At 44.9% G+C, this 16,497-nt stretch overlaps 2 protein-coding genes across 2 annotated transcripts; one reads left to right on the plus strand and one right to left on the minus strand.

The window, feature by feature from the left end:
- The first annotated feature begins 17 nt into the window (after positions 1 to 17).
- Positions 18 to 4,973, plus strand: LOC100832679 (dolichyl-diphosphooligosaccharide--protein glycosyltransferase 48 kDa subunit). Its single transcript, XM_003557345.4, has 13 exons — positions 18 to 386; positions 834 to 970; positions 1,075 to 1,200; positions 2,225 to 2,278; positions 2,363 to 2,476; positions 2,604 to 2,659; positions 2,729 to 2,770; positions 3,496 to 3,571; positions 3,654 to 3,725; positions 3,798 to 3,923; positions 4,002 to 4,106; positions 4,230 to 4,313; positions 4,508 to 4,973. The coding sequence occupies exons 1-13, from the start codon at positions 110 to 112 to the stop codon at positions 4,553 to 4,555; spliced, it is 1,317 nt and encodes a 438-aa protein (XP_003557393.1). The 5' UTR covers positions 18 to 109; the 3' UTR covers positions 4,556 to 4,973.
- Positions 4,974 to 5,577: 604 nt separating this feature from the next.
- On the minus strand, positions 5,578 to 9,510 carry LOC100832989 (probable galactinol--sucrose galactosyltransferase 2). Its single transcript, XM_003557346.4, has 7 exons — positions 9,350 to 9,510; positions 9,023 to 9,246; positions 8,255 to 8,487; positions 8,060 to 8,150; positions 7,001 to 7,952; positions 6,702 to 6,904; positions 5,578 to 6,586 (listed from the first exon to the last, which is right to left on the minus strand). The coding sequence occupies exons 2-7, from the start codon at positions 9,211 to 9,213 to the stop codon at positions 5,974 to 5,976; spliced, it is 2,283 nt and encodes a 760-aa protein (XP_003557394.1). The 5' UTR covers positions 9,214 to 9,246; positions 9,350 to 9,510; the 3' UTR covers positions 5,578 to 5,973.
- Between the last annotated feature and the right edge of the window lie 6,987 nt (positions 9,511 to 16,497).

Below are 16,497 nucleotides of genomic sequence, written 5' to 3' on the forward strand. Positions count from 1 at the left end.
TAGACTGGCCTGGCCGGTAGTCGTCGTCTCCGTCGCCGCGCTGCGCCACTTCCAAACCCAAACAAAAACCCCACCGCGAGATCTGCGCATCTCGCCACCACACACCGCAATGGCGGCGCCGCGCCTCCCCGTCCTCTTCCTCCTCCTCGCCCTCCTCGTCGTCGCCTGCCGCGGCGAAGCTTCGGGCGAGGGCCCCCGCGGGCGCAAGGTGCTGGTGCTCGTGGACGACCTGGCCGTGCGGTCGTCGCACTCGGCCTTCTTCGGGTCGCTCCAGGCCCGCGGGCTCGATCTGGAGTTCCGCCTCGCCGACGACCCCAAGCTCTCGCTCCACCGCTACGGCCAGTACCTCTACGACGGCCTCGTCCTCTTCGCCCCCTCCACCCCGCGTAATTAATCAACTACTCCATCCCTTCTCCCCCTTAGATCTCTAGCCTCATTCAGTTGTTTTGATGTTGTGGTTCGTGAGCTGAACCTGACCCGATCTGTCGTATTGGAGTGATTTTGGTGGTAGATTCGGTGGATAGATCGGAGCTCTGGGTGCTGGGTTGGTCGGTTGTGTGATCCTATCCGCGCTCTTGTAGTAGTTCCATAGTGAAATCCTGTGATATTTGTGGACTTGTGGTAAAATTCAGCTTTATGGACTTCGGATGCAGAAGTTTGGGCTTACAGAACAAGGTTCATTTCACATTTATGTATAGCACTTTAACTCTGGTGGAGAAAAAGAGATCCTGAGATACCAGTTGTTTCCAGTTTCGCAGTGTTTTTGTGGAATGATTGAGTAACTTTGATTCATCCATGTCGGTTTTTAATGTTAAGTCTTCGTTTAATTGCAGGTTTCGGCGGATCAGTGGACCAGAATGCTGTCCTGGAATTTATCGATGCTGGGCATGATATGATCCTGGCAGCAGATTCTTCAGCTTCTGATCTTATCCGAGGCATTGCAACAGAGTGTGGGGTTGATTTCGATGAGGCAAGTTGTTCCTGGTGGTTTGCCCCGTTTTATCCACCCTTTCCTACAAGTGCTTCTACTTTCCTTGATCTCAAGTCCTCATCTACTTGTTTGAACCCTTCCAGGATCCAGAGGCTATGGTTATTGATCACATTAATTATGCCTCCACAGAGGTTGAGGGTGATCACACCTTGATTGCTGGTGATGATCTGATCGAGTCAGATGTGATATTGGGGTCCAAAAAGATCGATGTTAGTACCGATCTTAAAGTTCATCCAATCCTTCCAAGTTTCAAGCACTCGATACCTTTCAGGGTTTTAGATGTTATTTGAATAATCCATAACTAGACTTAAGTTGTGGTTAAATATTTATCTGAACTTGTATTTATGATGAGATCTGTAGTACTTCCTCCGATCCATATTACTTGTCTCAAATTTGCCCAAATATGGATGTATCTATGTTTAAAAAGCGTCTAGATAAATGTAATATTTCGACAAGTAATATGGGTTGGAGGGAGTACTTATTTTGTACATGGTCGTCTATTAATGTGTTTTTACTATTCGCAGTTAGCAGATTTTGGCCTTTCGGGGTCTGTTTTCTATGACAACAATTACAATCTTCACTGAACCTTGTTTGACCATACATTATCACTTTAAGGCCCATATGACATTGCAATGGATTATGCTAATCGTGTTTGCTTGAACCATCTCTTAGAAAGATGGATGTATGGCTAGCTACTTTTTTTCTTAATCAAGTTGCAGACAAATATATTACTGCGTCCGACAATAGAATTTGTCTAACTGTTATCTGATTTATTCAACAGTTTGAGTGATTTACCCCACTTCTTTTTCACAAGTACATTAAAAATAAGCGCATGATAGCACAACTGTCACAAGCTGAACCTGTGTGTACCTGTCAACTTCAGTAGTTGCTCAGTATGTCTTCACTGCACTGTTCTTTCATCCATGGCAAATGTATATGCAGCCCTAGTTACTAGACTGGAGTATCACCTTACTTAACTGAATGCATTAGCTAAGAAACTTGTGTATGAAACTCTTTGTATTCCTATTGGAGAGCAGGCTGTTCCATGAATGCAGTATTTTAGAAGTTTGGGTACGCATATTGCTGTTACGTTTCGTAACGTTTGATACCGACGAGGATAACACTTCTAGCATAAATTTCTAGACTTTCCTTTTGCATTTCCATTTAAATTATTGTACAATGCATAGATGTAATATTTTTTACCTCTTTTAATAAGTTCTACACATTTGCTAGGCTCCTGTGTTGTTTCGAGGAATTGGACATGCAGCTAATCCGTCAAACAGCTTGGTTAGTCGTTTAAAGTTTTCATCTAGATTTTTGCATGACTTCCAATTTTTTTTTCTAACCTTCTCTATCTTTGCACATTTATAGGTTCTGAAAGTTCTGTCTGCCTCTCCATCAGCATATTCGGCAAACCCAAAGACTAAGTTAGCATCGCCTCCATCTCTCACAGGGTCGGCCATATCGCTGGTTTCTGTTATGCAGGTTATTACCACGGTTTTCAGTTGTCTTGCGTGTTTGACTATATTAACTAACTTATTCATATGATTTTTTGGATCATGAATGCCTACTTTGTCAACGATACAAACCATTTTTGTCTGTCTCCTTTCAGGCAAGAAATAATGCTCGGGTTTTGATATCTGGATCATTGGATTTGTTTAGCAACCGGTATGCTACCACACACATTAAGTTAGTTTCATCTGTTTTTTTATTTCTCATGTGTTTTTGCTCAATCAGGTTCCTAAAGTCCAGTGTTAAGAAGGCTGGTAGCAAGCTGAGGTTAGTTAGTTACCTTGGTATTCATTGGAGTTGTGATGCATCCATGCTTCATTAAGATTGTGCAGATTCTACCTGATTTTCTTTGTAGATGTAGGACTATAGATGATATTATTGGTAAATAGATACACTAATTATGTGGTCTTCCTTATCTATTGTTGATTTTATAAGGTTGTATGCCTATCATAATACCAAATTGTTGAAGTTTGTTAATTCTTTTATACTTCAGAATACTTCTTTACTAGGCCATAGAGGATCTCCAGGAACTGTTGTGCTTGTCCTGCTTGCTTATTCACTGCACAACTTGGATTGAAAGATGTATATCTTGCGCATGAAACTTTGCATATTTCGTGCTGAGTAATACTTTGTTCCATAGGATATCGCTACATGAAATTATACAATTTTAAGGGCGAATTTAGTGACCCTGTGTGGAAGGTTTACTAAGAATTAAGTTTAATGTGCTGCTGCTTAAGCAAGGGCTAAACGAATGCATCAGCCATGAACATGTAAAGATCTTTAAGCATGCCAAACCACAGAGATCAATGACGAACTTACTGCTACGGGCTGTAGATAGTGAATAAACATCATATTTATGATGGCATTTTCTGAATATATGCAAAGTACTGCATATCACCAAACAAGCATACATGGAAGCACACTGTAATCTGTCATATACTTCATTATAAAAGTCAGCTTCATTACATGCTCAACTTAGTTTCTATTTACAGCCACGAGAAAGCTGGAAATGAGCAATTTGTGACAGAGACAAGCAAATGGGTCTTCCATGAGAGGGGCCATCTAAAGGTTATGGGCTACCTTTATTTGCAATCTTTATCACTTTGTAAAGAAGTTACGCCATAACCGTTTTTTATGTTCAACTTTACAGGCAGTGAATGTCAAGCACCACAAGATTGGGGAGACAAATGAACCTAGCATGTACCGCATCAATGATGACCTGGTAACAACTCATTTCCCTTGATGTGTATCGATAAGAGGTGTTAAATGCGCTGATATAAAATTTTCCCTGAAGGAATACTCGGTTGAAATCTATGAATGGTCTGGAACAAGCTGGAAGCCATATGTTGCTGATGATGTCCAAGTTCAGTTTTATATGATGAGTCCTTATGTTTTGAAAAATATGTCAACTGACAAGAAGGTATCATCGTTGTGAATCTGTAATGTGTATGGTCATTTGTGAGATTGCAGTGTAAAATATCATGTCCTACCAATGTAGGGTGTATACTCATCATCCTTCAAAGTCCCGGATGTTTATGGAGTTTTCCAGTTCAAAGTTGAGTACCAGAAGCTTGGATACACTGGTCTCTCTCTTGCAAAGCAGGTTGGTCATGAAATGCTTCCTTTCCTACATAGTTCTGTTTGTTAGGCAAATCATATCGATGGGACCATCACCTATTGTTATCTTTTATGAAATTGGATTTGACAACTTGTCTGTCTGCTGCAGATTCCAGTGCGGCCATACAGGCATAATGAGTACGAGAGATTCATAACTTCGGCATACCCTTACTATGCTGCCTCATTTTCAACAGTAAGATCTACCTAAATATACTTCAATTCATATACTAATAAATTTGTTTTCAAATTAGGAATTTAGGATATTGTCATCGAAGTTGTTTCCAGTGTGCAACTTCTGTTTCCTTCAGCTGGAGCTAATGCAAGTTATTCTTTTAAGTTGTCTAGCAGCTTCATGTGACTTCTAACATACTTTCCTCTCTGTCGCAGATGGGAGCCTTCTTCATATTCTCAATCGCGTACCTGTATCACAAATAGATAACTCATGTGATAGCGGAAGTTACCTGAGGCTGATTGTGCTATATCTGTGCTGTAAACCTGGTGTTATCAGGTGCAATTTTATAGAACCATTTTTTGTGTAGCCCCCAACCATAGTATCGTGACCGCTATCAAGGATTACAAGAAGCTTAATCATGTTTGTTAGAAACTTCCACACCCCATTTTTCTTGGTCTTTTCTGATCAGCAGCTCTGGGAACTTTTAGAGTCAACAGATTGAGAAGAGCATAAGTATTTAACGAGTTTGATAACTGGAAATACTCAGTTCCTGATAAGTTGTATGGGTTTCCAACCTGCAAAGTTCATAGATGACGACCTGTGCCAGTTTTGGATTCCCTCATTTTATGAGGTTGAGAGAACATAAATGGGAGCTTGTTCAAACGGGAAATTACCCATTAATTGTGACGTTTAAATGCTCCATCCTGAGCGCTACTTTATAGTGACAACAACTGGCTGGAGACAAATAGTTATTACGTATGATTTACGATATGATTCCCCAGAAGTTGTCTTGTGTGATAGGTGCTGCTGGCTGGTCTTTACTTTTCACTGATTGACAATGGAAGAGCATGGGTGCATTTGCTTAATAGCACCGGACTCGAAGAACAATTCTCACGTGTATTTGGCAACTAAGCAAATGTTTGGTTCAAAGGCTGATTTTACCTAAGCTTTATTTAGGTCCTTTCTACCACAACGAAGAGTAGGTTATGCGTAGCTTATAAAAGCGTGGGCGTGGCAACCCACATGTCTGACGAAAGATTGGATAATAAAATGGTATTACCAAAGGTCGGGCGTGGCATGGAAGAGATCCAAACAACCCTGAAGTCCATCTCGAAATGCAAGAACTCGTATTGAGAAAGAGACACCAATAATTCACTCATGTTGGTTCCAAGGATGTACTATAGAAGGTCTTGATGATCTCTTCTGAAAATTCTTTGATCGAAAAGAGATAGCACCCCCTTAGTTAGCTGCCACTTCTTGTCAGCAACTAAAAACATACAAGCAATCATACTAGAACAAAGTTTGCCGATCATGAACTTGTACAATTTACAAGAAGCACCATCCTTTATTGTATCCATCAAATCTCCAGAGAGTAACAATGCAGCAGCGATAACAACATACATACTTCCTCCGTTCCTAAATAGTTGTCGCGGTTTTAGTATAAAATTACACTAAAACCACGACAGAACCACGACAGGTATTTAGGAATGGAGGGAATATGCGATAGTGATAAGAGCAAAGCGTATTATAATCTCTCTCCACGTGACACTCTGTCTCGCAACCCATCTCAAGCATCAGCAGTGCCAACGATCCAACGGGCGGCTGGGCTGACTGAGAATGCTTCAGCCACGCCCATGAATGCATGAAACACGATCCGAGCATGTTTGTAGGATCAGAGAGCCTAGACCCGAATCTGCAGCGCCCACCGGTACATCTCCTGCTCCGGCACCGGCACGTCGACGGCGACGAGCCCGGTTTCATCCTCGTAGCTGAACTCCACCTCCTTGGAGTCAATGGAGCACCTCACGGGCCTCCGCGAGCAGTACGCCCCGAAGCGGCCGCACCCCCGCACGCTGATCGCCACGACGGCCTTACCGTCGTCGTCACTGACTCCGGCGGTGGTGCAGTCCTCGACGGCGCCCCCGGCGTTGAACATGTCGAGCAGCCCGATCGGCGCGAACGAGACTTGGGCGCCCACGGCGCGGACGGGGCAGACGTGGAACACCTCGTACTCGAGCGTCTTGAGCGTCACCGGCAGCGCGGCGCCTGGGGGAAGCCGCACGAGCTCCCTGGCCCTGTGCGCGTACAGCACGGCCTCGCCGTCCCAGACATCGCTGGTGGTGAGGACCTGGGCGATGGCGTCTACGTCGGCGGCGCGCACGGAGCCGGTGAGCGTGCCCGGCGCGTCGTCGTGGATCCGGGTCTTCTTGACGACGCGGCACCACCCGGCGCCCTGGCAGTTGAACACCCCCACCACGCCGCCGCACTTGTTCAGGTTCCAGATCTTGAGCAAGCTGCAGCGAAAACAGAGGAACGGATTTACCATGTCAAACAGCAGTGGAAGAAGGAAGAATTCGAGAGGCTCTGCAGCGGCAGCAGGACATGCTCTGCTTTGAAACGAAGTCTGACCTTGCGGCGTCGCGGGCCGGGTCGGTGAAGAGGCAGTCGCGGGTGGGGCGGCCCGGGAGCTGCGCGCGGAGCACGGAGCCATCGGGGAGCACGAGCTTCCTGAGCAGCTCGAAGTTGTGGTTCCCCGGCTTGTCGCTCACGTAGATCGGGCAGCCGCCGATGGCCCTCGCCGCGCCGTGGTACTCCGCCGCCGGGTGCAAGCTCTGCAAAATTCAAATCCATATCATCAATCTAACAAACAAATTCACAGTAGAACGTCCAAGAAGAAAGCAATCAAGAACGGTAAAATTCATGCATACGTGGAACATGTCCCAGTCGGGCTGCATGAACTCGCCGAGGAAGAGCGTGTTGTAGGCCACGGAGGAGACGTGCACGGTGTGCGACGCCGGATCACGCGGGTAGAAGTCGTCGGAGGCGCGCACCACGGCGGTCTGCTTCGCGCTGTAGAGCATGTCCGTGTTGTGGCACATGCACGAAATGCACCCGTTGTCAGGGAAGCTCCTCGCCACGGAGGCCTCGAGGGCGCGGTGGTAGGCGCGCGTGATCTCGACGCGGCCGCCGTGGCCGGCGCCGAGGGTCTCGATGATGTTCTGCACGTCCACCTTCACCCCGTCCACGCCGCAGGCGGCAAGGTACGCGTGGAGCTCGGCGTAGAAGCTGTACACCTTCCGCGGGTGGACGAGGCCCAGGCCCAGGACGGAGAGCGAGTCCATGACGATGTCCGGCTGGTTGCCCATGACGCCCGGGGACTGGACCGGGTATGCCAAGGACGGCTCGTAGCGCGCCATGGTCGGCGACGGGTTCACGCCGCCCCAGTAGCCCGCCATGGCGTGCCACACGTACACGCTCCGGACGCCGTAGTCCTTCTTCGTCGCCTCCACCAGCTGCTTCAGCCCTCCCGTGTTGTTTTCGTCGTTGTTGGTCTTGGTGTTCTGGAACTTGGTGTTCTCCTTGATGCCCGTGAGGCGGCTGGCGAACTGGGCGCCTTCCTGGACGGCCACGGCGCCGCCGGACTGATCGTCTTCCTCCTTGTCGGTGTTCTCGGTACCGATCTGCTGCCAGCCGTCGTCGATGATGAGGAAGCGCGGCGGGGCGCCGCCGTCGGCGAGGCTGCGGAGGCCCTGCTTGACGCCGTCGGCGGTGACGTCCGTGTAGAAGGCGTCCCAGGTGCACCAGCCGAACCAGTCCAGGAACGACGGCAGCTTCTTCTTCTCCCTGTGGTGGAACGTCTGCATGCGCTTCTCCACCGCCCTGGCAATCACAGGTTTTACCGCCTCAGCTTATTTATATCGAAAGGTAATTAATTAGAGGCAGGAAGAAAATTAAAGATGGGACTAATTGAGGACGTGGTGACGTACTTGACGGCCTGGGTGACGGTGTCGAAGGGGTTGTCGCCGGCGTGGATGTACACCATCTGCATCCCCTGCTCCGTCTGCACCGCCTTGTCCCCTGCACACCACAAAAATCCCCATGGCCAAAAAAAATCACTGACACATTTCTCTCTCGTTAAAAAAAAAGCCCAAAAGTGGTAAAAGAAATCTTCTTATATTTACCGCTCTCGATGCAGATCTGGAGCTGGTCGAGGTCGTTGCCCTGGAGCACGGTGCGGAAGGGGCCCTCCAGCAGCGGCAGCATCACGACGTAGACGGGCTCGCCGTTGCCGGGGGCGGCGGGGACCTCGATGAGGATGAATTGGGTCTCGAGAGGGACGTCGCGGCCGGAGCTGCCCATCCGCTGCGTCATCCACCACAGCTTGAACCGGAACAGGCACATGAACCGGCAATCCCTGCATTCAAAACAGTTAATTCCTGAAATGTAAGCCCAAGTGAAAGCAAATTACTGGTCGCAAACAACGACAATAGGGTCAGGATTTGGGGCCAGGTCTGCGGAAATGTTGGAACTTGTTTTTGGTTTTATACCCTGCAAACCTCCAAACCTGATCTTGTTGCCTACCCAAATGGAGATTTTTCAGGAAAGTTCTGTAGCGGCCATCTCAGATTTCAAATTTGTTTTCAGGGGAATTCCACTTTTTTATATTAAAAAACGAACCTAACAAGAAGTTCATCCGCACACTAAATTTTAGTACTTCTACAACCAAATCGGAGACCTGAAAATAGAAGGAAGAAAACGCGGGAAAAAGCAGAGGAAACTCCGGCAGTACATTCTAGAGTTTCCCTGGCTCACGTCACGTGTTGCAACAGAACTCATTACGTGACTCACCCATCCACCTCCCTTTTCCTCTCCTTCTCCAAAACAACAGGAACAACAAAAAACGAAAAATTCTAGAATCCGCAGGAATGACATGCTACTACTCAACTCACCGGAGAGTCCCGAAGGTGAAGACGTGGTGGCTCTTGGCCTCGTCGGCTGCGGCGCCGACGAAGGCCCCGTCGACGAGCCCCGCCCCGGCCGCGTGCGCCGCCGCCACGTTCTCCGGCACGCCGCTCAGCACCGTGCGCCCGCGCACCGCCAGCCTCCCCTCGCTCACCGTGATCTGCGGCGTCACCGTCATCTTCTAAACTTAATCAACAACAGCAAACTCCTTCTGCAATTTCACAATATAAACAGCAACGGATTAGCTCCATAATAACCAGTACGGAGTAATAGTTATCACGAGACGCGCTAATCAAGAAGCAAATGTGTAGTACCTTTGCTTCGATTCGAGAAGAGACCGCAGAGAACAGGTCGATACACAAGAGAGTGCTTTGCGTGAAGATAATAACTGGGTTAGTAACCGTAATTAGCAGACTAAATAAACTAATCGAGGTGGTGCCCTCGCTGGGTTTGGAGAGATGGAGGGAGGGAAGAAGCGAGGGGTTTATATACTCCCGGGAGAAGGGGAGGATGACGTGGTCGGTGACACGCGGCCCGTTCTTTATCTTTATCTTATTTTTTGGTGAAGAAGATAATCTTGCAGAAGCTGGAGAATTCACATGTCACCACTGCTCTGCTCTATCTGCCGTAAAATATCTCTATCCTGTTTCTGTGGTTTCTTTGTGTGGAAGACTTGCATGCTAGCCTGGATGCATGGCTTGAGGTGTCCCCGCCTCTTCCTTTGTTTGTTTGTTTCTTTGCGGGGAATTGAGGTGTTCCGGTTCGATGCATTTGTTTCGTAGAAGAAAGATAATTGTGTAAACTGTGCTAGTACAACTGGTTCGTTGCTGTGTATTCCGTGTTGCCGACCCAACAGAGCGACTGACGCATGTACGTACGTGTTGGAACCGTCGTATCTCTGCATTTCCATCGGTCGAATGCTGTTTTTGCTAAATGACCCTACAAAATACCATCTCTGTGTACATGCATAGTTTCACCAAAAAAGAGAGAGTGAATTTCACTTTTTACCCGAAAGTTGGGACACATTTTATCTCACTCAACAAAAATTCTTTCATTACCCCGTTTTAAGAAACCTTTGACACAGTTTTACTTTTGAATATTTTCCAGGTCAATGTTTATAATTTTGGCAACCCTAAAATATCAAAGGTCACTGGAATTTAGAAAATTTTAAAAGTCATTTTTGGTATTATATCGACCATAATTCATTGAATTAAATGATTTTTAGCTGAAATCAAATTTCAAGATTTTACACCACCGATCCAAATTAATTGTCGCAGCTTTGTCTAGAACACATGTACCTACACACTGAAACACGTCTAGATACATTCGTGTCTAGACAAAGCTGCAACAATTAACTTGGATCGAAGGGAGTATTTTTTTAATCTAGTTCAAAATTTCAAGATAGAAGAATTTTGGTACTCATTGAAATTACTAAAAAGTTCATAGAAACTTTGAAACTTACTTCCGACCGAGCAGGGGTCGTCCGTGCCCTAGGCTAAGCCACACCAACTCATGGACGACCGCACTAAGTAGCACAACATAGATCTGGAACGTGGGACCACTCTATTAGGATTCAAACAAAATTAAAATCCTAAAATTTAACTTTGGTTAAAATTCATTGAAATTTTGGCGACCTTCAAAATTTGGGTTGTCAAAATTTTAAACCCTGACGGGAAATCTTATTCAGGTGTCTAGGACTTGACATGTGAGGCCACTTTGTCAAGATGATGAGAATCTTAAAATGGGTAAAGTTGTGTCAACAGTTTCTTATATGGGGTAAAAGAAAAGAATTTTTGCTAAACGGGGTAAAAATGTGTCCCAAACTTTCTTAGAGGGGGTAAAAACTGGAATTCAGTAAAAAAATAAAAAGCTACAACGTTTTGTCACGAAGTGTATCTCTAAATGTGCCAAAACTTCTAAATAGCGTGCTATGGCACCAATTTGTGGTCTGCCACTAAATAACTTAGCGCACTATTTAATACTTTGAAAAAATATGATCGTTTTTGTCTCGTCATGAAAAGATACCTAAATAGTAGAGGATATTATCTGCTTATCTTTTCTTTGATAAGTTAGACTATGGAAAACCAATATTGAGGATTGATGGGATTTTTGCATTTTGCTTGTAATTTCATCTCAGCTTACCGTTGCATGCGAAATCAGTGATGATTTCTCTCTGGTTTTTTTTCTACAATAGAAGAAGCTCAGACTTAACTGACCACTTCCATTAATTCACTCTTTTATAAAAGTAAAGATAAGACTTAACGAACTCCTAGCCTCTACTGATGCAGGCAAATTTTCAAAGAAGAGATGAATCTGGTCTTTCATTTGATAGAGCTAAAAGAAAGAAATCCAACTTGGCCTCATGGCTTGGTAGTTTCAGATAGCTTTATTTTGTCATTTCTTTTTCATTTTCCTTGTACAGTTACTCTTTTTTTAAATATATGACTGTAGGCATTTTGCCTACAGCCTTTAACCCTAAAAAAAGATAAAAGGTAAAGATTCTAAAATTCTAGCTATGTTGTCACATTGTTTGCTTGCGTAGGTGACTACCAGATTCCATGCATCAGCGACGCACTTGAGAGTTGAGACAAATGAACGGCCTTTCCCAGGGCGATTGCTAGCATATGACCAGGAGTCCAGGGCACATACTGTTGACTGGTGCTGCTCTGCTGGTGTGTTTATCTGCCCGGCCATGTCGCTAGCACAGTAAGAGCTCTCTCAAATTAATCATTGGTGGACTACATACAATTATTCTCCAATAATTTCCCTAGGCTACTCTGCCCTCTTGACCAAAGATAAGGACTCGACGCGATGATCGAAACTAGTGCCAATTGCCATGAATTCATGATCGCTCGCCGCTGTATATGAATCCTTTCTCGGTGAAATGGGGATCGAAGATCACACGAGGACTCCAATAATTGCACGCAGTTGATTACACGACACGTACATGATGAGAGCAGATTGGCTAGTAGTAATAGTGCAAGCAATATGTACGTGACTAAACAAGTTTGACATTGATTATGACGATAACAGCACGGACAAATAACCGATCTAGCCAACACGTAGAAGCAGCAGCGTCTTTGCATTCAGTCTCAGGCCATTTTCTTTTGGCTATTTTGATTGGTCATTTAATTAGCAGGCCTAGCTGTAGGATCGAATTAAGCGATCTATTCTTACCAATCAGCTGAGGGCAGCGTAAGGATTGGTGGTACATATACATGTGCAGAGAGGACAAGCAACGGGGCACACGTCTGCGCGGTGCTGGCAACTGGTAATTGCAGTACTGCGCCGCGCTTGACTTGTTCCTACCCATGATTGCGCATTGATTAACTGACCGATTGGATGGGAGCTAGCATGATTGCAAGGAAATGGGATTTGCCCTAGCTAGTCCGCTGGATTCCTATGATCGGAAGAGTCGTCCTTGCGCCGGAAATATATCACCGTCGAGTCATGCATCTTACTGCACGCCAACAGTGGCCATGTAACATTTCGTGTCGATCCTTTCCTTTCACGGGTTAACATGTCGGCAAAACGGCACCGCACCTTAAACAAACGCAACACACGCACAATCGATCCGCCCGGCGGCCGTCTTGTTTGTGCGTGCGTCCAAGGGCCGACCGGCGGCCGGTGTACGTGGCGAGCCGGACTCGAACTTTCTGGGAGACCGAGCCGTTGTTGTTGTCTGGTTCTGGCACGTTACGAAAGGTTGTCAGACAAGTTGACCTGACAAGGAAAATGAAGCCGTTCCACAAAAGTTTGCGTCCCTGGGCCGGATACTGCGTCGGATCCAACGGACCGGCGGATAGGTCCGACCGATCGGGTCGGGCGGCGGTCAAAGGAGGAGGCCCCCGCTGCATATGCCTCCAGACTCCAGAGCTAAACTGGAACAATTTGGCGTCCTTGTTTGTTTGTCTGCTTGCTATACTTGCTAGCCGCCTCTCTCTCTCTCTGTTTCGACCATATGGACCAACTTGTGCATGACGGCATGGGATCGATCAACCGGCCAATTCATCAAACGAGATTTGTAACTAAAATTTGAATTTATATTTTAAAACAAATCGTGGGTTGAATCTATGTAGCGCGCGGAGCTACCACTCCTCATCAGGAGGTAATGGGTTCAACAACGTTCATTTCTGACCTAAAAAAACGTTCATTTGTGACCCAAGTTTTTCTTCACCAGTGACCCATAAACTTAGCAGGTTTGAACACTTCGTAGACTTTCTAAATTTGGCAAGCGGGAACACGCCCTCAATTCAAATCGTGTTTTATAGCTTAAATGTGCCGCGTGGTGGCTAGCCTGGCTGTTAGGAAAGTTTCGAGGAGGATTTCTAGCAAACTTGCATCTTTAGAATTTTCGAAATAATACCTTAAATCTTTCTCAAATCATTAACTTTAGAGAGCCCACACGCTTGTCATAACGTGAGTCTAAGGGCATTCGCAATGGTAGAGTCACTAAATGATTTGTTAGCATTCGTAATTTAGAGTCAACGGGTAAAATACACGTGCAATCTTTAAACTAACTCTAAATGATTTGTTAGCATTAAATGCGATGTTGCACAATGGTTAAAAGGTCGACTAGCTACTCCCTCCGATCCATATTAATTGTCGAAATATTACATGTATCTAGACGCTTTTTAGACGCTTTTTAGGCATAGAACATCCATATTTGGGCAAATTCGAGACAATTAATATGGATCGGAGGGAGTAACTCTTACCTGACTCTTAGTCGATTATTTCCTTAAGGGTCTGACTCTTCACGAAGAGTCGGTTCCCTTCTCTCTCCAATTTTCTTTCCTTAAGACAAGCAAATTTTAAATAAGAGTTGGTTAAGAGTCACCCATTGCGGATGCCCTAAGAGTGCCGACAATAGATGATTTTGCAAAAAAAAAATCTTGGCATGTTTTCCCTTGTCATCTGATGCCCTAAGAGTGCCGACAACAGATGCTCATCAATGTAGTGGCCGGCTCGCTAGTTAGGGATTTGGAAAAGAATGGAAAAGAATGATAGATTTGAGTTCTAAAACAAGATTTCGACTGAAAGTGTTCCCGCTTGCCTAAGTTAAATTGTTCTCACCACCCAGTTTATGGATTTCTGGTGTTGTTCCATCCTTTTTCTTAATACAGAGTAATTTTTTTGTCTAATAAACATATTTACTGACAAAAGACTCGGATGATAACCCCGGTACCCAAATTACCCTGGTTACTAAACCCTATGCACGCGGCATGACTTATATGATATCGATGTTTGTTTTCGGGAACTAATGTGATGCTTAGTCAACACTACAAAACACTCACATGATGATCCTGTAAAAAAACACTCACATGGTGATGATTCCACTCTCTTTCTCTAACAGTTGTCGTTTACACATCGTTACTTACCAAGGATTATTAATCGTCCGCTCCAAAAAACATTAATGGTTATCACATTGAACGGATAGCCTTAATGGGGCTCCTTCAATTAATTATGGCACATAGAGCACGAAGAGTTTTGATGGAGTGGCCATCATTCGCTTAATCCTATGAGCTGATCAGTTCATGCTGTTGACCTTGCACGTTCACTGCCACAAGTGCGGTTAATTAGACAGGCAAAGGATCGATGCATAGTCACCTAGCCTCTCTCTTTTTTCTCTTCCCCGATGACGGTTGGTCACCTCGCTTTGGTTTCCATGATCCATCACCTCTTTTTTTCTACGGAGTATTTTTTTTACAACTTATTTTCTAATTTTATTATAGTATCCCTCTATTTCAAAATAAGTGACGTGAATTTGTATAAAAGTCTAACAAATTAAAGTCACTTATTTTAGGACATAGTAATACTTACTACGGAGTACAAATTTACAACGAGCACAAATGACCGAGCCTGCAAAATATTCGTCGCAAGAAAAAGACAAAGCTGGTCACATGCATGTAAGAATTTAGAGAGCCCGTGCAAGGTGACGCGTCCCGGACGATAATTTAGGAGGCCAGGTGTGCGGTGCGCCAAGCATCCCATGGCCATCAATAACGATCTTGTCGATCTAATTAAGCAAATCGGTCGCCCTCAAAATGACATAATCTTTCCCCCAACATTGCCTTGTCTGCATTGCATCCGCCTGAGTCGGACTGACTAGCCAGTGACCTAAAGGCTAAAGCGTGCCAACAGCTCTGTAAAAGAAGAAGACGCTTCCAGAGAGTCCCAAGCCGTCGCTATGTGCGTGCTGGAAGTATATATGGGCGGCTGGTAGACAGGGACAGGTGAATGCTCCTCGCCCGGTAGATGCAATCCGTGAATTCAGATTTCCAGCTGGTCCTATGTTTAGTGCATCTCTTCTAGTGAGCTGGTATTTTAGGAGAATCCCCATTTTGGATTTGTACAGCGCAGGGGAACCTTTTTTTTTTCGAAACAAAAATCTCTCGTGGCATTAATTCCTTCCAGGTTTTGTATTTAAAATTGTCAAAATTAAAGGCCTGTATGGTACGAACTTGGATTTCTTTTTGTTGAAGATTGGTATTTATTGTGTGCACGGTACAAGTGAGGCAGAAGATTTGCAATGGTCTTACAAAAGATGATATAATTATGTTTACTGCTTCCTCATCTCGTTTATAAGATGTTTTGGCAAATCAATTTGGTTTGACAAAACCGTCTTATTAAAAAAAACAGAACAAGTACTTTTTATTTTCAAATAGTGATATTAGTAGGGGGAGAAAAATTCTATGCGACCCACACTAGAATGACCCAGTAGTGGACCCATCCAACAATATTCGATCTCTCTGTGCAAAACGAACGCATCGCAACACCCAGCGCATCTCGATGCAGATGCAGTTTCAGATCGAACTAGCTGAACGGGGTACCAAGACTTGGATCGTTGGAGGTGAGGTCGCACAGGATCCTTTTCTTGTACTCTAGTATATTCTACTCCCTTTGTTTCTTAAAATATGAGGTATTTTGTTTTTTTGACGGAGCATTTGACCAAAAATTACTGCATCTGACTTATGTGATATAAATCATAGACATAAATAAATACTCCTTTCAATTCAAAATAAGTGTCGCAGTTTTGAACTATGCTTTGTATTTTTGAATACAAATGCAACGATATCGATTTTGTTTTGCAGTAAATACTATATTAATGGATTAATTTTTGCTCAAATGCTCGGTGGAAAGAAACAAAATACGCCTCATCGCCACATCCCATCTCCTTTCTCTTCCTTTACCTTTTTCCAACAAAAAGGCTTAGCTCATCTCTTTGACCTCTTGTAGCTAGTCTCTTTCTCCCACTCACACGATCGCTAAGTGTGGTCTGGAAGGGAAATGCCTCGTCACCCCACTTCGAGTTCTCCATTTTCTTCTAACCGTACAGCACATACAAGATGACCACTTTAACAAAGTGTTATATCAATAGCCAGTGACTTGAAGCGGAGTCTATGAGTCCAAGTTTCTCTTGAGATTCGACATATGCCATTAGTGAAAGCGACTATGACACTGG

Source organism: Brachypodium distachyon, chromosome 1 (genome assembly GCF_000005505.3).
Source record: "Brachypodium distachyon strain Bd21 chromosome 1, Brachypodium_distachyon_v3.0, whole genome shotgun sequence".
Lineage (NCBI taxonomy): Eukaryota > Viridiplantae > Streptophyta > Magnoliopsida > Poales > Poaceae > Brachypodium > Brachypodium distachyon.